At 46.4% G+C, this 21,861-nt stretch overlaps 1 protein-coding gene across 2 annotated transcripts in view; it reads left to right on the forward strand.

Annotated features, from left to right (window-relative positions):
- LOC121004318 (protein phosphatase Slingshot homolog) overlaps nucleotides 1-21,861 on the forward strand; it is a 230,107-nt gene that overhangs the window by 142,361 nt on the left and 65,885 nt on the right. For both annotated transcript variants that reach the window (XM_040436503.1, XM_040436504.1), the window contains one exon: nucleotides 7,695-7,895. In XM_040436503.1, the coding sequence (XP_040292437.1) occupies nucleotides 7,695-7,895 (201 nt within the window). The remainder of the gene's footprint in view (nucleotides 1-7,694; nucleotides 7,896-21,861) is intronic.

Genomic DNA, 21,861 nt, shown 5'->3' on the forward strand with positions numbered 1-21,861 from the left:
ATGGAATTGCTTAATTTAGCCTTTTCCTTACGTTACACATCTATTTTGGATCACCCCTTTAAAGCACTACTGTTATGAAAGGTTGTATACTGTGTCTGCATCCAACTGAAAGGGACATTTCGGAGGATTATTGTGAGAAGAGACCTGTCGGTCACTATAATTAATTAATATCCCATGGAGGTCTGGATTTGGAATTATACTCAAAATCAAAGTGGAAAATCTAATTTCAGGTTGATCCAACTTCAGTGGAAATGCCTCAAGACAAGGAAATGAGGCTCAGTAGTGTGTGTGTGACCTCCACGTGCCTGTATGACCTCTCTACAATGCCTGGTCATGCTCCTGATGCGGCAGCGCTCGTTCTCCTGAGGGTTTTCCTCCCAGACCTGGATTAAAGCATCAGTCAACTCCTGGACAGTTTGTGGATGGAACGAGACATGATGTCCCACATGTGCTTGATTGGATTCAGGTCTGGGGAAACGGACAGGCCAGTCCATAGTATATATGCCTTCATCATGCAGGAACTGCTGACACACTTCAGCCACATGAGGTCTAGCATTGTCATGCATCAGAAGGAACCAAGGGCCCAGTGCACCTGCATATGTCTCATCCCATCTCATCCCGGTACCTAATGGCAGTCAGGGTACCTCTGGCTAGCACATGGAGGGCTGTGCGGCCCTCCAAAGAAATGCTTCCCCACACCATTACTGACCCACTGCCAAACCAGTCGTGCTGGAGGATGTTGCAGGCAGAAGAATGTTCTCCACGGCGTCTCCAGACTCTGTCACGTCTGTCACATGTGCTCAGTGTGAACCTGCTCTAATCCGTGAAGAGCACAGGACACAAGTTGAATCGGCCAATATTGGTATTCTTTGGCAAATGCCAATCGCTCTTCACAGTGTTGGGCCCTCATACCACCCTCATGAAGTTGGTTTCTGACAGTTTGAGCAGACAAATGGATATTAGTGGCCTTCTGGAGGTCATTTTGCAGGGCTCTGGCACTGCTCCTCCTGTTCCTCCTCATTAAATCCCTGAGATGCCACGTTCATCGCTGATTGCGGCATCTGAGGCCACAATTTAGGCATTTCAGGGGTTAATCAGGGTAAAAATAAAAAATACCCTCCTTATCCATTTGGTCATGTAGAGGCCTTCATGGCCATCTTGATTGAATATACTGTGCGAAGTCTCGTGCAGTGATGTGATGATGATGCGAGATATTGCGTGGTTTCTGCAATAAAAAAAAAAATGGATGAGGTATGTTTTATTTATTTTTTCAGGGAAAATTGATTAGTTACCATCAAGTGTGAAGAATCTATTTTTTTCCTGAAATTCAGATTGAAATTAATTTCGCTTGACTATTCGCTCAAGAATAGTCATAAATATCTGTTCGATGGGGGTCCGACAGCCAGGACCCCATCGTTCAGCTGTTTGAGAAGGCATCAGTGCTTGCAGTAGTGCTGCATCCTTCTCTCAGCTCAAAAAGCACAGTGCCATATATTGTACAGCAGCTGTGCTTGGTATCGCAGCTTAGCCCCATTCACTTTAATAAGACTGAGCTGCTCCTAGGCCATGTGACCGATTAACGTGACATATAACATGGCCTAGACAAAGCTGCGAGAAGGCTGGGACACTAGTGTGAGCTCCGGTGCCTTCTCGAACAGCTATTTGGCGGCTCTGGTGTCAGACTCCCACCAATCAGATATTGAAGACCTATCCAGAGGATTGGTCAGAAGTTAAGAAATCCTGGAAAAGCCCCTTTAAAAAATAATACAGTAATTACACTGCCGCCGCTGCCTCTCCCTGCATCATCCACGATGCTAGGGAGGCTCATCCCCATAGCGACCTGCTATTGGCTGCTAAACCAAACCCCACCACCCCCTGTCATCGGATGTTTTGATCCGTGCAATGGGGAGATGCAGCTCAGGGCTCCAGATGGCGACCAAAATGGTCGCCAATGTGACTTAGAATTGCAAAATGGTGACAAGACTTTGTAGTCTTGTCGCCATTTGCGCCTAGACCCTCCGCTGCTCTGCCGCTTTAAGAAGAAAGGTCTTGCATCCAGCAGACACACAGCAATCCAATAACAGAGCTCCGTACAGTACAGAGCTCTGTTATTAGTGAGGAGGCTGCTGATTTGTCAGTATCAGCGTGCTGCCGTACCATTGGCTGCTGCTCTCACCCCCCCTTCTCCCGCGCTGAACACAGCAGCTTGCTTTTCAGTTATGAAAACGGGGATTTTGCTCACTGCCGACTGCTCCATAGACAAGGGGCAGCTAAACTAGACGAGTTTTTCAGCCATGCGGCGCACGGAGGTGAGCGTTCTGCGTACACTGCGCCATGTGCTGAGGGTGCCCTGTGCTCCCCATGTAAGCGGTAAGTGGTGGAGAAGAGATGGCAATGATAGTGGACAGCTGCAGTGCGCTCAGCCACACACACAATGCTGAGTAACGCTGGGCTTTGTCTCATTACACTAGCAAATGAAACTGGTTCCATAGCTGGTTTACGCAATTCTGTCACAGGGCCTGGTGCACTTTGTCTGTGTGCTAAATAAAAAGAAAGGAATGCACTGTTGCCAGCACGACCAATCGTCGTAGTGTAGGGTTTCAAATCGTGACAGTTGTGAGAATTATTGGTGCTGTCATGACAATGTGCAGGTTACAAAATTACCCCTCTCACTAGTGGCAACGAAGCTCCCGGCCTGACCCCCAGCGCTGCCAGGGATCACATAGCATTATATTGCTACAGGCAGTTTTTCTCCCTAAAAAATGGCTAATGCATATGAATACGCATGATAATTTAACTGCCATTTATGGAGCAGGGGTGCACGCGCCACTGCCGACTGCTCATGAAGTGCCAGGGACAGCATGGCGGGAACGGAACCTCTGATGAGCAAAGACCATGTGCCCAGGTGATGTCACACCAGAAGTGCCAGCGTGTACTGCAGGCTTCTATCTGCTGATGGGAGCTCAATGTGGAGGTTTATGAATGGAAAAACGAATAGCAGAGAGGCTAAAGAAAACCCTGTTTCTGACCCTTATGTTACAACAAAAATTTGCCAACTAAGAAATTTCATTTGGCTCCTAAATTTTTCAGATTAGGAGCCAATGGCTCCTTGATATTTTTAATTTTTTTGTCTGGAGCACTGCAGCTGCGGCCGTGTGGGGATCAGAAGTGGCGCAGGTGCTGGGGAACGGAGAAAGTATAACCTATATGAGGGGTTGGGTTATTATAGGGGTTGGAAAACCCCTTTAATGTATGCAGAATAGAAAAGTGTACTCTACTATGCTTTCGTATCATTTTTTCCCCAAACGTATATGTTAAACATAGGGTAAACATGATGTGAACAGCCCCTAAATGCCCTTGATCTCTGCAGTAAACACTCCACAACCTCTTCCCTCGGCTCCAGAGTGAAGGGTGTAAAAAGCTCCTTGATAGATGCTAGGCAACAGGGAGTGGTTGTAATGCACTTACTGCACAGAGCCAAGGGCACTTCAGAGTTAGGGAACGCCCAGAGGATGCTTGCAGTAGCAGTAGCTGCCAGATTGAAAGTTCACTTTCTCAGTCATGCTGTTACTAAATCCATAGACAAAGTTACTATGTGTTTAACCCAGGGGCAGACTGTGTGCTTAAAGTGGCTGTGGAAAAAAACTAAAATTATCCCCATATTGTAGGCAGGTATTGGCCCTATATTGTAGGTAGGGTTTGGACGACCGCCTGGGCATCAGCCCACCAGGACATTTCACTGTAGGGTCTTTGTCCAGTACACACCTGGTTTAACCAGCTTTCCAGGTTTCCTTTATACATGTGTGCACATTGGAAAATTCTAGGTTCTCTCCCCCCCCAGCCTTACTGCTAAAGACCTATTTGGATGGACATCACATTCCATGCTACCAAACAAACAGGAGAATACAGCACTATATACTTCTTACATCCAGTGATGTCTCCTCTGATGTAGATGCTCTCTTTCCTCAACTTCTCAATTTGGACCAGACCAATATGACAACTTCTTTCTGACACACTACATCCAGCACTCTGCCCTCCATGCTGGATGAGACATTGGTTTATATTTTGGCCAAAGCATAGTAAGCCACTCACCGCGTCAAGGCTGTCTCATGAGTGGTCCCTAACTCTTGTTCCTACCTGTTCATGGGCCATGACAGCCACATAAAATCCAGGGAATGCAGGTCAGCATGCAAGCCAAGTACACTTTGCTTGTAACCCCGTCCGGTGCCATTACAGCTTTCATCGGATCCAGGGATGCAAGTACCAACATGCATGCTGAACCCACCATATACTTCTCCTGGAGCCAAATGGCTAATGGTAGGTTCTATACAAGCAGACTCAGTTTTATACTGACTTGGGCCATGACAGCCACATAAAATCCAGGGAATGCAGGTCAGCATGCATTCCCTGGATTTTATGTGGCTGTCATGGCCCATGAACAGGTAGGAACAAGAGTTAGGGACCACTCATGAGACAGCCTTGACGCGGTGAGTGGCTTACTATGCTTTGGCCAAAATATAAACCAATGTCTCATCCAGCATGGAGGGCAGAGTGCTGGATGTAGTGTGCGATCACATTTGCATTTTCCGTTTGTATATGTATTTCGCCATAGCGATCTGCACCTACAGGCAGGTTGTGCTGACCCAACCCCTTATTTTTTTCTTTGTAGTATATATTGGAGGCGTGGCGATCTCCTTGGAGTCATTGCACACCTGACCAGTTAATCTGTCCTTGAGGCTGGTTTTAAAGTCAGTATAAAACTGAGTCTGCTTGTATAGAACCTACCATTAGCCATTTGGCTCCAGGAGAAGTATATGGTGGGTTCAGCATGCATGTTGGTACTTGCATCCCTGGATCCGATGAAAGCTGTAATGGCACCGGACGGGGTTACAAGCAAAGTGTACTTGGCTTGCATGCTGACCTGCATTCCCTGGATTTTATGTGGCTGTCATGGCCCATGAACAGGTAGGAACAAGAGTTAGGGACCACTCATGAGACAGCCTTGACGCGGTGAGTGGCTTACTATGCTTTGGCCAAAATATAAACCAATGTCTCATCCAGCATGGAGGGCAGAGTGCTGGATGTAGTGTGCGATCACATTTGCATTTTCCGTTTGTATATGTATTTCGCCATAGCGATCTGCACCTACAGGCAGGTTGTGCTGACCCAACCCCTTATTTTTTTCTTTCTGACACAGTTAATCTGTGCTACACAAACATCTTAGATTCCTAATCTTACCATAATCCTCCCCATCGTGAAACCCCAGCAGAGTCATTCTAGTGCTACCCCCAATACTGTGCCTGCTGTTCTCCCCAATGCTTAAAAATACTATACTGCAAAAATAATAGTACCATACAAAAAGTCTCCCACATAGTAATAGTGCTTCTAAGTCCCACCAACAGTATTAATTCTCTCCCAGAGTGTGTTCATTAGTAATAGTGCCCCCTTCAATGACCGCAAAAGTGATAATGCTTCACCAGAGTGCTCCATTTGTAACCATTCCCTCCATATTATGCCTAATAATAATAATGTTTCCACAGTATCCACAGTATGCATAACGCTCCTGTAGTGTCATAGGAACAAGGTCATCAATATTAAAATCCCGGAATACCCCTTTAAGATGTGACTAACCATCCAACAATAAAAAAGAAACATCGCTATATGGGTAAATAAAGGACCCCACTTTTCTCACTACTTTTGGATGTGCTTCAGTTTATTTCCTTTTTTATAGATAGGTGGCTCCCCCGTGTACTGCGAGTATATATTTTTTAACTCCCCCTCAATATATATAACGGTACGAATTTGAAGTGCCCTCAAAATAACTCAACACACAGCCATTAATGTCTAAACCGCTGGCAACATAAATGAGTACACTGCAGGGTATGTGCCGCCTACTCTATTACTCTCCATATCTTTAAATGAGTACACTCCTATGTGAAAATGGGCAAAAAAATAAAAATTGTTGCTCTACATAAAGATGACCTCGGCTATAAGAAGATTGCCAAAACCCCCAGCACGGTGACCAAGACCATTCAGCAGTTCAAGTTTCACTTAGAACAGACCTCGACATGGTCAACCAAAGAAGTTGAGTGCACATGCTCTGCGTCATATCCAGAGGTTGTCTTTTCAAAATAGACATATGAGTGCTGCCAGCATTGCTGCCGAGGTTAAAGGGGTGGGCGGTTAGCCAGTCAATGCTCAGACCATACACTGCACACTGCTTCAAATTGGTCTGCATGGCTGTCTTCCCAGAAGGAAGCCTCTTCGGAAAATGATGCACAAGAAAATCTGAAAATAGTCCGTTTGTCTTCAGCAAACTGAAGACATGGATTACTGGAACCACGCCCTGTGGTCTAATGAGACCATGGTAAACTTATTTGGTTCAGATGGTGTGAAGCGTATGTGGCGGAAACCGTTAGGAGTACAAAGACAAATGTGTCTTGCCTACAGTCAAACGTGGTGGTCCGAGTGTCATGGTTTGGGGCTGCATGAGTGCTGCCGGCTGTGGGGAGCTACAATTCATTGAGGGAATTATGAATGCCAACATGTACTGTGACGGAAGCAGAGCATGGTCCCCTCCCTTTAGAAACCAGGCGGCATGATAACCCCAAACACACCTCCAAGACGACCACTGCCTTGCTAAAGAAACTGAGGTAATCTGACTTAAACCTTATTGAGCAACTGTGGGGGGCATCCTCCAACAGAGTAGAAGATAATTTCAGTGGCAACCTGTAAAGCTCTAGTGAAGTCCATGCTCAAGAGAGTTAAGGCAATGCTGGAAAATAATGTGGCCACACAAAATATTAACACATTGGCCACAATTTGGCCATTTTCACTTAGGGGCGTACTCACTTCTGTTGCCAGCGGTTTAGACATTAATGGCTGTATTGAGTTATTTTTAGGGCTCACCAAATTTACACTGTTATACAAGTTGTAGGCTGACTACTTTACATTGTATCAAAGTGTCATATTTTCAGTGTTGTCCCATGAAAAGATAAAATATTAAAATGTGGGGGGTGTACTCACTTTTGTGTGTGTGTGTGTGTATATATATAATGATTACTCCCCCCATAGTGCCAGTATTTATATAATTCTCCCCCCTGCTCCATGCTGCTGTCAGTCCTTTTTCCCGATGCAGGCGGTCACAGTGACAGGCTTTAGATATTTAGATTTTTACAACTAGTATTGAACTCAATGGGAATGGGATAAACCTATATGAGCTCCCATTAGGGACAGCTGTAGATGGTTGTGATATAGCCTAAAAAATGCAAGTCTGTGAATACAACTGTACCCAATGGAAGTTTGAGTTGCTGCATAGTAAGCAAATAAATCAGCACTCTCACAATTACCAAGTAGATTTATGTGGGGGCCATTTACAGTAGCATAACTATGCAATTGTTCGGTCTGTGGTATACAGACATGGTCTAGCAGTTCAAACACACCCATTCAGAGGACCAGCAGGGCCAGGGCTCCCACTGATTTTTCACTTGTTAGTGTCTCACATTTTGTCGAACCTGGTATATTTTTCATTTGACACAGCAGATTTTTTTTGAGAAACTCTTGTTTTCAGATCAAAAAAAGTTTGATGTATTTGAATTATTTTCATACAGACACCCTTGTGAGTATGTCTGGCCTGCTTACCAACTCTTATCTGTGAGATAGTTTAAAACTAGATGTTCCCTTTGTCTCTACAGACGACAAGGCACCCGTGTCCTTGTGCATTGTAAGATGGGTGTCTCTCGTTCAGCCTCCACAGTTATAGCTTATGCCATGAAGGAATACGAGTGGACATTTGAAGATGCTTTGAAACACGTTAAGGAAAGAAGGAGCATTGTGCAACCGAACGCTGGATTTCTACGGCAGCTTCAGACATACCAGGGCATCCTAGGAGCAAGGTAAGTAGTATACAAAAATGTTTTAATCTTTGTTGCCATTATTGGCTTTTTAGACCCCAGCACATCTCAAAAACTGAAATTGTACCATGGTTGCAGAAGTTAACTGAGGTTTGGACAGAATCTGCTAAAAAAACGTACACTTCATGGGGCCTTTGTATGGCTTTTAGTGTGCAGTAACATTGAGCCCATAGCGGTATAATATACAATGGCAACAATTGACCTTGTAGTCTCTAGTAGTATTCTTTACTTGTCACATGCGGATCTGTGGGGTTAAAAAATGTTTGAGGACATGTTTCAGCTCGTATCAACATTATAGATCTTTTGGGGGTCATTTATTAACATCGCTACGCCAGTTTAAAAAACTTGTGCAACATTTTTTTTTTGCATTTTACTTTGTGCTCGCCACTTGGGAGACATTGGCCCCTGCAAATTTACTAACACTTATGGCTCGAAACAGGTGTAAATGAGGAGTAAACTAGTACAATTTTCACTCCAAGTGCACGGATTGGCAGAGGTGCGTCTAATTAATGACTAGGCCTGTGACTTGACATAAATTAGGCGCTTCCTTTGGCCGCACAGGGGCTATCAAACACCGACCTAAAAAGCCAGTCTTTGATAAATAACTCCAAATGTTCAATAAAATCTTAATTTGTTGATTTAAAAAAGTGTCCACAGGCCTCTTTCTTTTTAGGCTCCCCACTCTCAAATCTCTGCATATTCACTGCATTGCTCTCCAGCTTCTGTTATAGTAAACGAACGCTGGTTTCCTTCACCCTCTTCAGCGCAGGTCTCCCATGTTGGTGAACCTCTGGCAGACTTTCTTCCACTCTTCTGTTTACACTGGACTTTGGAGTGAGATATATGTTCAAATTCAGAAGCAGTCAGGAAGATTTCCCAAGAAAAGAGAAAACGCATCATCCAGCTCATCGAAAGCGGTATCTCGGCCAAGTAATTTGCCAAACTGCATCATGTGAGTGTCATGACCGTTTGAAGAATACAAAATGAAGTCCGTTATCCAGCCAAGAAGTGGATGTCCCGAAAAAAGTCAACAAGTCTGCTCATCGCAAGGTCTGTCAGTTCTGGTGCGAAAAACAGTGGAGCATGTATGTTTCGTAATAGTGAGATCACAGACATCCATGCAAGCACCGTGCGACACGCATTACACAAGTCTGGAATGGTGGCCTGAAAAAAGGTGAAGAAGCCTCGACTTCAATATCAGCATTAGAAGTGTCAGCTCGAGTTTGCAAAGAAAGCATGAACAGTGGAAGATTGGGAATGGGTGATTTGGAGCAATGAGATGAAAGTCAATAGACTGGGCTCTGGAGGGTGTAAATAGGTCTGGAAGAAACAAGGGAAAAGGGAGCTACTGGATCGAGAAATTGAAGTAAGGCTGATGATATGGGGTTGTTTCACAGCCAAATGCATTGGGTACTTGACCAGGTTCGATGGTGGTCTCAGTGCTGAGCTATATGTGAGTATCCTACAATACGAGTTACTTCATAGACTCGGGTACTATGGGTATGAAAAGGACAACATTGTGTTCCAGGAGGACAATGACCTGAAACATAAGTCGAGATTGACAAAGAAATGGTTCAATGACAATGAAGTAGAGGTACTTAAATGGTCTCCACAGTCCCCAGACCTCAACCCAATCGAACACTTGTCGGTAGAGTTGAAAAAAAAAAGCTGTATTCGTACCCAAGTGAGTCGAACAGTATGCACTGTGGGGATTTTCTCTGGTAGGCAGGTTAGCGGACGCAGTATAGAGGCAATCGCAAAGTCTTTAACTTAAATAGTTCAGTGTTTATTCACACAGAAGGCAAAACAAAATACCAGTTCAGTCTTGGTGTTTGTTCACACCATGGAAAGTCCTCAGAACACAAACATTCACCTTGTTAGCAGTTTTTTTTTTATCAGCGGTACCCAGCAGGCTTTAGGGGCCTGTTTTCCACCATGCGGCTCTCAGCCCTTTTGCATGGCACAGGTCTTCAGATCCCAAACCACAGAGACTCCACAGCTTCACTGTGAGATGGGGGATAATCCACCACACCTGACAGCGCTGACTGCTTTTTATAAGCCTCCCAAGACTCTTCCTGGAACGTGGGGAGTAGCCACCCACCCAGCACTTTGGCTACTCCCAGTAAGAGCCATCCCGGATCAGCTTTACAGCCATACTAACCAGCTGAAGTGTCAGACTGCAATCTGCAATACTAACACTTCAGGAAAAAAAAACGTCTCTTACCTCACCGAGGCCAGGAACCTCGGTGACACGTACCAACCATCAATGATGGCCCCTTGTTCCCTCCTGTTCAACCCTTAGAGGGTGGACACACATTAAACAGTGTACCCGGGACAGGGCATCCGCGTTTCCTAATAACCGGCCTGCCCTGTGTCCCACCGAAAACTTGAAATTTTGCAAAGACAGAAACCACCAGGTGACCTGAGCATTTCTGTCCTTGGCCCGGCTCATCCATTTGAGAGGGGAGTGGTCGGTCACCAGACGAAACTTTCTCCCCAACAAATAGCGGAGAGACTCGAGTGCCCACTTGATAGCCAGGCACACTCTTTCCACTATACTATACCTGGTCTCGGCTGGGGTAAGCTTCCGGCTGAGGAAGACAACGGGATGCTCCTCCCCATTGACTTCCTGAGACAGTACAGCACCGAGACCTACTTCGGAGGCATCAGTCTGTACTATAAACTCCCTTTTGAAGTTGGGCGTCACCAAAACTGGGAACCCACACAGGGCCGACTTCAAAGCGGAGAAAGCCTTTTCCACCTGCTCATTCCATTGGACCGTTACTGACTTGCATCCCTGCAAAATGCCTTTTAATGGTGTGGCCATTGTAGCAAAGTGGGTGACAAACCTCATATAGTATCCCACCATTCTCAGGAACGACTTTATTTGCAGAGTAGTGACAGGTCGGCGCCAATTCAGAATTGCCTCAATTTTGTTCACCTGAGGTTTGATAACTCCGCGCCCAATTACATACCCCAGGGACTTGGTCTCTTCTAACTCTATCGCGCACTTTTTTGGGTTAGCGGTCAAGCCAGCCTTCCTAAAGGAGTCCACTACAGTCTGTACTTTAGGTAGGTGACTTTCCCAGTCGGTGCTGTGGATAACGATATCGTCCAGGTATGCCGAAGCGTACTGACGATGTAGATGGAGTACAATGTCCATTTGCTTTCGAAACTTGGCGGGAGCGCCATGTAGACCAAAGGGTAATACCTTGTACTGATACAGCCCCTCTGGTGTGATGAAAGACGTTTTTTCCTTGGCAGCCTCCGTCAAGGGTACCTGCCAGTACCCTTTGGTGAGGTCCAACACAGAAAAATACCGGGCTTGGCCTAACTTCTCAATAAGCTCATCCACTTGGGGCATGGGATATGAGTCAAACTTGGAAACCTCATTAAGTTTGCGGAAGTCGTTACAGAATCGTAATGTCCTGTCCGGCTTGGGTATTAAGACTATCGGACTGGCCCATACACTTTTTGACTCCTCAATGACACCTAGCTGTAACATCAGCTGCGCTTCTTCCAAGGTGGCTTGTCGCCACGACTCAGTTACCCGGTATGGTTTTAACTGGATTCTGGCCTGAGGCTCAGTGACAATGTCATGTCGGATGATAGAAGTGTGTCCACGGAGGTCTGAAAACACATCCGTGTTTCTGCTGACTAACTCCCTGGCCTCCTGAGCCTGTTTAGAGGAAAACTTGTCAGCAATCTTTACTGTGGCAACTGCTTCCCTCGTATCAGACCGCGGGACTGGAAACTCTACCCCTAGAAAACCCGGCCAGGGGCTGTTGTCCGTACTGGTCTCCCTATCTTTCCACAGTTTCAACAAGTTTACATGGTACACCTGCTCCGTCTTTCTCCGTCCAGGCTGGTATACCTTGTAGGTTACCTCCCCAACTTTTTCGAACACTTCGTAGGGACCCTGCCACCTACAGTCAGGTCCATAAATATTGGGAAATCACCACAATTCTAACATTTTTGGCTCTATACCCCACCACAATGAATTTGAAATGAAACTAACTAGATATGCTTTAACTGCAGACTGTCAGCTTTAATTTGAGGGAATATGTTGCTGTCAACTCAAGATGAGATCCAAAGAGCTGTCACTATCTGTGAAGCAAGCCATCATTAGGCTGAAAAAACAAAACAAACCCATCAGAGAGAAAGCAAAAACATTAGGCATGGTCAAAACAACTGTTTGGAACATTCTTAAAAAGAATGAACGCATCGGTGAGCTCAGCAACACCAAAAGACCCGGACGACCACGGAAAACAACTGTGGTGGATGACCGAAGAATTCTTTCCCTGGTGAAGAAAACATCCTTCACAACAGTTGGCCAGATCAAGAACACTCTCCAGGAAGTAGGTGTATGTGTGTCAAAATCAACAATCAACAGAAGGCTTCACCAGAGTGAATACAGAAGGTTCACCACAAGATGTAAACCATTGGTGAGCCTCAAAAACGGGAAGGCCAGACGTTTGCCAAACGACATCTAATAAGCCTTCACAGTTCTGGAACAACATCCTATGGACAGATGAGACCAAGATCAACTTGTACCAGAGTGATAGGAAGAGTAGAGTATGGAGAAGGAAAGGAACTGCTCATGATCCTAAGCATACCACCTCATTAGTGAAGCATGGTGGTGGTAGTGTCATGGCATGGGCATGTATGGCTTCCAATGAAACTGGTTCTCTTGTATTTATTTATGATGTGACTGCTGACAAAAGCAGCAGGATGAATTCTGAAGTGTTTCGGGCAATATTATCTGCTAATATTCAGCCAAATACTTCAGAACTGATTGGACGGCGCTTCACAGTGCAGATGGACAATGACTCAAAGCATACTGCAAAAGCAACCAAAGAGTTTAAGGGAAAGAAGTGGAATGTTATGCAATGGCCAAGTCAATCACCTGACCTGAATCCGATTGAGCATGCATTTCACTTGCTGAAGGGAAAATGCCCCAAGAAGAAGCAGGAACTGAAGACAGTTGCAGTAGAGGCTTGGCAGAGCATCACCAGGGATGAAACCCAGCGTCTGGTGATGTCTATGCGTTCCAGACTTCAGTCTGTAATTGACTGCAAAGGATTTGCAAGCAGGTATTGAAAAGTGAAAGTTTGATTTATGATTATTACTCTGTCCCATTTACTTTTGGCCCCCTGACAAGTGAGAGGCACATATGCAAACTGTTGTAATTCCTACACCGTTCACCTGATTTGGATGTAAATACCCTCAAATTAAAGCTGACAGTCTGCAGTTAAAGCACATCTAGTTCGTTTCATTTCAAATCCACTGTGATGGTGTATAGAGCCAAAAAATTTAGAATTGTTGATATCCCAATATTTATGGACCTCCATAAGTTCCCTAACCAGCTGCAACACTGTCTCCATCCGCTTTTGCATTTGAGTGACATACTCAATCACACTTTTATGCAGTGTGGGTTGTTGTTCCCACGCCTCTTTGGCTATGTCCAACAACCCACGCGGATGTCGGCCATACAGCAGTTCGAAGGGTAAGAACCCCGTAGAGGCCTGGGGCACCTCTCGCACTGCAAACATGAGATAGGGCAGTAGCAGATCCCAATCCCTTCCATCTTTAGACACCACCCGCTTTAACATGTTTTTCAAAGTTTGATTAAATCTTTCTACCAGCCCGTCCGTTTGTGGGTGATAGACGCACGTCCGCAACTGTTTGATCTGTAGCAGTTTACTGAGTTCCCTCATGACTTTTGACATAAAAGGGGTCCCCTGGTCGGTCAGAATTTCTTTAGGTAGGCCCACTCGGGAAAACATCTCCACTAACTCTTTGGCTTTGAGTTTGGCCGAGGTATGTTGCAGCGGCACCGCCTCCGGGTATCGAGTGGCATAGTCCAGGACTACCAAGATGTGTTGGTGCCCTCTAACGGACTTCAGTACTTGGCCTATGAGATCAATAGCGATCCGCTCGAATGGAACCTCAATAATCGGGAGAGGGACCAGGGGACTACGGAAATGTGGCTGGGGGCTGGTTATCTGGCAGGTTGGGCATGACTTGGAATACCCTTCCAATACTGAACACACTGGGCCAGTAGAACCACTGTAGAATCGGGTCCTGCGTTTTCTGCTGGCCCAGGTATCCCCCAAGAACATGTTGGTGGACTAACTCCAACACGAGCTTGCGATATGCCTTGGGCACCACCACCACCAACAACAACAAAACATTTGTAAATCGCTTTTCTCCCGTAGCACTCAAAGCGCATAATCTTGTCTCAGATCGGTACATAGTGATATGTACAGGAGGAGAAAGTTATGCGGATGCGATGTTGGGATTCCGGCACGATGGATTGCATAGACTGTCAACTGTGCCGAATACCTGGGCTGGTTTGTTGGCTTCTTTTGCAATTTCCTGTGATAGAAATGAGGACTTTTTCTTGTTGATCATTGCCTGATAATTCTTTTGGTTACGAATTAGGGAGTGTTTATCCTTTGAGCGCTGGTGTTTGCGCCATTGTCGTTCTAGTCTGCGTCCCTCTTTCTTTAGCTCCTTTTAAGGAGTTGTCGAACCATTGCGCATGATGTAATGGTGTGGAGCGTTTGATGCGTAGGGGAGCAATAGAGTCAAAGGCAGATGATACAAGGCAGTTATATTTATGGACCATGAAGTCGAGGTCTAAGCTGTGTTCTGTTAGTCCATCCAGGTTTAGGTTGTGCTAAAGATGTTGGGGTGATAGACCTTTCAGGGAACGGTATTTTGTGAGATCTTTTGCTTGGCGTTTTAAAGCTGGTCCTGCAAGGGAAAAGTGGATAGTGTAATGGTCTGACCAAACTGCAGGATTTATTTCCATCTTGGATATTGAAAGTCCTGAATGAAATATGAGGTCTCTTGTGTGTAGGGAGGTGAATGGCTTGAAAGAAGCCCAGCTCATTCATGTGAGAAGTAGATCTCTTCCTAGCTGGGAGGAGTGGGTGTCCACCCATGCGTTGAAGTTTCCCAGGATTATCCATCTAGGGTGTTCCAATGCTAGACAGGATAGAAGATCAGCCATTTACTTGAGAAAGTCTGAGCCACTGCCATGCTTTTATCGGCTGAAAGTTGCGCTGCCAGGCATTCAAAAGAATGGGTGGGGCCTACAGCAAAAGGTTTGATTTTTAAACTGGATTTGAAGCATAGTGCAACCCCTCCTCCTTTGCGGTCTTGTCTCTTGCAGTGTAGCACAGAGTAGTTGGCCGGCACAACAGCTTCCAGTGTGGGCTCAGTTAGAAAGGCCAGATCTGAAGTCTCTATTAAGTTAACTGCTGTTTTGTTATTTATTGGCAGTATAGAGTAAGTGATCAAAATGTAAAACTTAACATTTAATATAATAAATATAGAAAATAGGTCCCACGATAATTGGATGCAAATTGTACAAATATACAAGGAAAAAGAGCAATGCGGTGGTTCACCACCCCGGTAGTTAGGTACAAACAACCAGAACACGTTAATGAAATAAGAGGTGCTCGGCGGCACCCAAAAATAACCAGGTAGTCCTACCGCTCTGATGAGGTGCTCCTTGGTATCGCGACTGCCTGTCCGGTGCTAATGGATGTACACACCGTTATTGACGGCAGACGTGTAATGCAGGGTTAGGGATGCTAGGTTTGCTGACCCTAGTGATACCCTAGGGCCCTACAATCACCTAAATGGCCTGACCACGGATCCCCGTGACCAGCCAGAAGCAGGAACCTAACCCTGGAATTTGTGCGCCCTAGAAAGCCCTCGCTTGCCTGATCCCTACACGCATGTTTTGCAGACAAAGATGAGTGAATAGCTCATCAGGGGAAACACGGGAGCTTGGGCTGAAACTGTGCAGAGTACGCTGACAATAGTATCGAATGCGAGCACTGCACAGAGGCAAAGTTTGACCACAGTCCAGCTATGGAGGTATGTGGCCAGGATAACTGTAGGGTAAATAGGGCAAACTGATACTCAACCCCTTTCATACTAATACACTCTTGGCGCATGGGCTGATGTAGCCTGAGGTAGCGCTAAAAACCGCCACCTTTTAAAGAGAGAGCCGGCCTCAGAAAGAGGCTTGGCCAGGACACTCCTACCTGCCTCAAACGATGCGATGCGCCCACGCATGCGCGAATGGATGGATCGCATAGGGGAAGGAGGTCACTCGGCGGACGCCTGTGAACGTGATGACGTCACCTCTTCCGATCTCGTTTGTTCACACGAGATTATGCGGCAGTTGCCAGGCAATCGGGACGCTGCTCCCTGACACTGTCGGATGGCGCCGCTCCAGATGTAAGGCTGCACTATTGGAAATATGACATTAAAGGCAAACACATTAGTGAAACAATCATGAATATATTGACAATAAACGGACACATGTCAACAGGGGAAGGGACGGTAGAAAAGGACTACCATAAGGAGGAAGAAGGAAAAAGGACAAAACAGTAAAATAAAAATTAACAAGCTGAAGATAGTGTAAACAATATTACACAGCGTGGGGATCGGTGTGGACTACCTAGATGAAACAGCTATAGTTAAGCTGCTCATTCAGACCAGTGGGTGAGACCGTGCGTAAGGTGTAAATTGAGCGGGATTCTCGCTGGAGTAACACACGATCCCAGTCGCCACCGCGGATTGGACACCCAAACTTCTCGATTCCCATTGCCTTCAGACAGCCGGGGTTACCCTGATGACAGTCATGGACATGCCTGGATACCACAGTGTCCCTCTTATTGCCAATATCGCCAAGATGCTCGCCCAGACGCCTACACAGTTCACGTCTCGTCTTGCCCACGTACTCCAAACTGCACTCGCCGGTAATCCTTTAGATCACACCCTGCGTTTTGCAGTTAATGAAATCCTTGATTGGGAAAGCTTTTTTCAAGTTAGAACTAGAGAAGGTTTTCCCTGTCTGGACAATACTGCAAGCTACACAGCCACTGCACCTAAAACAGCCTGTGGGCCTACGATCAAGCCAGGTTCCCTGCCTGGGCACAGGTGCAAAGTGGCTGTGTACAAGGAGGTCCTTAAGATTACTACCCCTTCTGAAAGTTATTTGGGGGTAGTCGTGTATGATGTCCTTGATGTCCAGGTCCATCATTAAAATGGGCCAATGTTTGCCCAGGATCCCCCGCATTCTGTCAGCACAGCCATCAAAGGTGGCTAGCAGTCAGATCCTCTGGTCCCCAGCTACCTTGGCCTTGGACACCAAAAGGTCCGACCGGGCCGTATCGGCCGCTCTACGATAAGCCTGCTTGAGAACATTATCCGGGTATCCCCTATTCAGGAACCGTGCCCTAAGATCGCTCGCCTTCTTCCTAAAATCTGGCCCCTCGGAGCAGTTGCGCCTAAGGCGCAGGTATTGACCACACGGGATACCCCTCTTAAGGAGGGTAGGGTGACTACTGCTCCAATGTAGGACCGAGTTGGTAGAAGTGGGCTTTCTGAAAATGGTTGTTGAAAGTTCATCAGTACCCTTTCTAGAGCTGGAGATATCAAGGAAAGAGAGACTGTTAGGATCGGACTAATGTGTGAATCTCAGACCCATGTTGTTATGATTCAACTTAGTGACCAAGCCAGAGAATGATAATTGAGAGTCATTCCAGATGATGAAAATGTCGTCGATATAACGGGCCCACAATGCTATAGGCCCGGTACTCGACGACATTTCTTCAGGGAAAACATTGGTTGCCTCCCACCAGCCCAGGAACAGATTGGCGTAGGCCGGTGCGCAAGAACAGCCCATCGCCGTGCCCCTGAGCTGGTGGTAGAGCTTGGTGCCAAAATGAAAAAAGTTGTGTGTCAGTAGATACTCAGGAAGTCTCGGCACAAAGTCATTGTGCTGAGAAAACTGACAACCTCTCATACTGAGAAAATGGCCCACTGCTTTAAGACTGGCTGTATGGGGGATAGACGATTATAGCGCCTCAACATCAATACTCCCCAAAATGGCCTGGGGTTCGATGTTCACGCCATCAAGTCTTTTAAGTAGGTCCATAGTGTCCCTGACATAAGATGGCAGGGACACTACAAAGGGCATAAGGACTTTATCAATGTAAATGCCAAGATTTTGACTGATGCAGCCAACCCCCGAAACGATATGTCTCCCTTTAAGGGGGGTTGTCCCCTTATGGACCTTCGGCAGGCTGTAAAACGTAGCATTCACTGGATGTTTAGGATACAAAAAGTCCAATTCCTCTGCAGAGATCAGTTTTTTTGTTTTTGCATCCTGCAGGATGTCCCTAAGTTCTAACAGGTATGAGTCTGTCGGATTGGATAACAGAACTCCATAGCTGTTTTTATCCAGGAGGATCTGCTCACACATACTCCGGTAGTCAGCCGTATCCATGATCACTGTGTTGCCCCCCTTGTCTGAAGGCTTCACAGTGATCGTGGAGTCATTCTTGAGGGCCGTAATGGCCTCCCATTCCTCCCTGGTGCAATTATTGCACAGGGGGGTGGGTGCCACTTTTTTAAGGTCTGCTGACACAAGTTGGAGGAACACATCCAGACACGATACGTCACTAGACGGAGGCATCTTGGTGCTTTTATTCCTAAGGGTCGTAAAGGGGCCCGCACCGGTTATGCCTCCATCCAGTTCCTCCAAACTGTGTAGCAACCTTACATCAGGTAAAAGGCTTAAAGGGATCCCTAGTTCCTGACACTGCCGCTCATCCGTATGTTTAAAGAATTTGCGCCACCTAAGCTTCCTGATAAAGAGGTGCAGATCTTTGGTCCAAGTGAAGGTGTCAAAGCGGCGTGTAGGGACAAAGGATAAACCTTTGCTAAGAACGGCCATTTCGATGGTACTCAATGTTCTCTGAGATAAGTTTATTACCTCTACCCCCTCTACCCCTTTATATTTCTCTATGGAAGCCTACAGCTGTTTTTCTTAATTAATAAAGTCAGGGTCCTGGGTGAAGGTTTTGGTGATATCAATCTGGGCTTTCAATTTCTCCCCCAAGCCCTCAAGATTCATTTTCTCCTCCTCAAGCAACAGGGTCATAAATTGGAGGGAGCTGGCGGTGGCTAGCTGTTCCCAGCGATTACCAAAGCCAGGACTCCTCTGTCTATTGACAGGGGTAAGTGAAATCCTTAAAGAGGACCTTTCACTACTGTAGAAACTAAAAACTAACTATATCAGTGGGCAGAGCGGCGCCCAGGGGTCCCCCTGCACTTACTAGTAGCCTGGCTATGAGCTGTGCGCTGCGATTGGCCAGCGCTGCAGCAAGGGACACGCCTCATACAAGAAATCACTCCAGTACAACAGAGGGAGCGCAGACACCGGAGCCTACACCGGGCGAACGGAGCGGCGCCCAGACATACTAGTAAGTGCAGGGGGACCCCTGGGCGCCGCTCTGCCCACTGATATAGTTAGTTTTTAGTTTCTACAGTAGTGAAAGGTCCTCTTTAAGCCTCTGGGAACAATGCCGTGTTTTATATAATTATCAAGGCTCTGCACCTCCCACCAGCTAGATAAATGTTCCTTATATAATTTATTTAACTCCTTGAAAGCTGTTTTAAAGGAGGGAATGAATTTCTTTTGCACATACGACTTGTCTGAAAAGACTTCCCTTGCCTCATCGAGCCATGTGTCCGTATTAAGGCCAACAGTCAGGAAACCTGCCATGCCAAGGAAATACAACAAAAAATAAACCAGTATAGATAATTGTTAGATAATTCATGATTCTTTCACTAACCCCTGTCAATAGACAGAGGAGTCCTGGCTTTGGTAACCGCTGGGAACAACTAGCCACCGCCAGCTCCCTCCAATTTATGACCCTGTTGCTTGAGGAGGAGAAAATTAATCTTGAGGGCTTGGGGGAGAAATTGAAAGCCCAGATTGATATCACCAAAACCTTCACCCAGGACCCTGACTTTATTAATAAAGAAAAACAGCTGCAGGCTTCCATAGAGAAATATCAATTTTATCTCAGGGAAAGGAAGCACCGGCAGTTCACTAAAGACCTTGCAGAGTTTAAAGAGAACAAGGCTTACTCCGTTCTCCAAGACAAGGTCACTGTCAGGGAGGTGGCCTCTGATTTGTCTACCACGGAGACCGACCTCTCAGACAGTGAACATGAACAGACAGGCACATCAATTAGGCGTAAAAACCCATACAGGAGGGGGAGGGGGTAGAGGTAGAGGACAACCCCAAGGTTTTTTAGATCAAGCCATTCCATATCCGTTGAGAAACAGATCAAGTTTCGGGACCAACAGGGCCCGAAGTAATAAACTTATCTCCGAGAACATTGAGTACCATCGAAATGGCCGTTCTTAGCAAAGGTTTTCCTTTGTCCCTACACTCCGCTTTGACGCCTTCACTTGGACCAAAGATCTGCACCTCTTTATCAGGAAGTTTAGGTGGCGCAAATTCTTTAAACATACGGATGAGCGGCAGTGTCAGGAACTAGTGATCCCTTTAAGCCTTTTACCTGATGTAAGGTTGCTACACAGTTTGGAGGAACTGGATGGCAGCATAACCGGTGCGGGCCCCTTTACGACCCTTAGGAATAAAAGCACCAAGATGCCTCCGTCTAGTGACGTATCGTGTCTGGATGTGTTCCTCCAACTTGTGTCAGCAGACCTTTAAAAAAGTGGCACCCACCCCCCTGTGCAATAATTGCACCAGGGAGGAATGGGAGGCCATTACGGCCCTCAAGAATGACTCCACGATCACTGTGAAGCCTTCAGACAAGGGGGGCAACACAGTGATCATGGATACGGCTGACTACCGGAGTATGTGTGAGCAGATCCTCCAGGATAAAAACAGCTATGAAGTTCTGTTATCCAATCCGACAGACTCATACCTGTTAGAACTTAGGGACATCCTGCAGGATGCAAAAACAAAAAAACTGATCTCTGCAGAGGAATTTGACTTTTTGTATCCTAAACATCCAGTGAATGCTACGTTTTACAGCCTGCCGAAGGTCCATAAGGGGACAACCCCCCTTAAAGGGAGACATATCGTTTCGGGGGTTGGCTGCATCAGTCATCAGTCAAAATCTTGGCATTTACATTGATAAAGTCCTTATGCCCTTTGTAGTGTCCCTGCCATCTTATGTCAGGGACACTATGGACCTACTTAAAAGACTTGATGGCGTGAACATCGAACCCCAGGCCATTTTGGGGAGTATTGATGTCGAGGCGCTATACTCGTCTATCCCCCATACAGCCGGTCTTAAAGCAGTGAGCCAGCTCAGGGGCACGGCGATGGGCTGTTCTTGCGCACCGGCCTACGCCAATCTGCTCCTGGGCTGGTGGGAGGCAACCAATGTTTTCTCTGAGGAAATGTCGTCGAGTACCGGGCCTATAGCATTGTGGGCCCGTTATATCGACGACATTTTGATCATCTGGAATGACTCTCAATTATCATTCTCTGGCTTGGTCACCAAGTTGAATCATAACAACATGGGTCTGAGATTCACACATGAGTCCGATCCTAACAGTCTCTCTTTCCTTGATATCGACATCTCTAGAAATGGTACTGATGAACTTTCAACAACCATTTTCAGAAAGCCCACTTCTACCAACTCGGTCCTACATTGGAGCAGTAGTCACCCTACCCCCCTTAAGAGGGGTATCCCATGTGGTCAATACCTGCGCCTTAGGCGCAAATGCTCTGAGGGGCCAGATTTTAGGAAGAAGGCGAATGATCTTAGGGCACGGTTCCTGAATAGGGGATACCCGGATAATGTTCTCAAGCAGGCTTATCGTAGAGCGGCCGATACGGCCCGGTCGGACCTTTTGGTGCCCAAGGCCAAGGTAGCTGGGGACCAGAGGATCCGACTGCTAGCCACCTTTGATGGCTGTGCTGACAGAATGCGGGGGATCCTGGGCAAACATTGGTCCATTTTAATGATGGACCCGGACATCAAGGACATCATACACGACTACCCCCAAATAACTTTCAGAAGGGGTAGTAATCTTAAGGACCTCCTTGTACACAGCCACTTTGCACCTGTGCCCAGGCAGGGAACCT

The sequence above is a fragment of the Bufo bufo genome, chromosome 6, assembly GCF_905171765.1.
Source record: "Bufo bufo chromosome 6, aBufBuf1.1, whole genome shotgun sequence".
Taxonomy (NCBI): domain Eukaryota; kingdom Metazoa; phylum Chordata; class Amphibia; order Anura; family Bufonidae; genus Bufo; species Bufo bufo.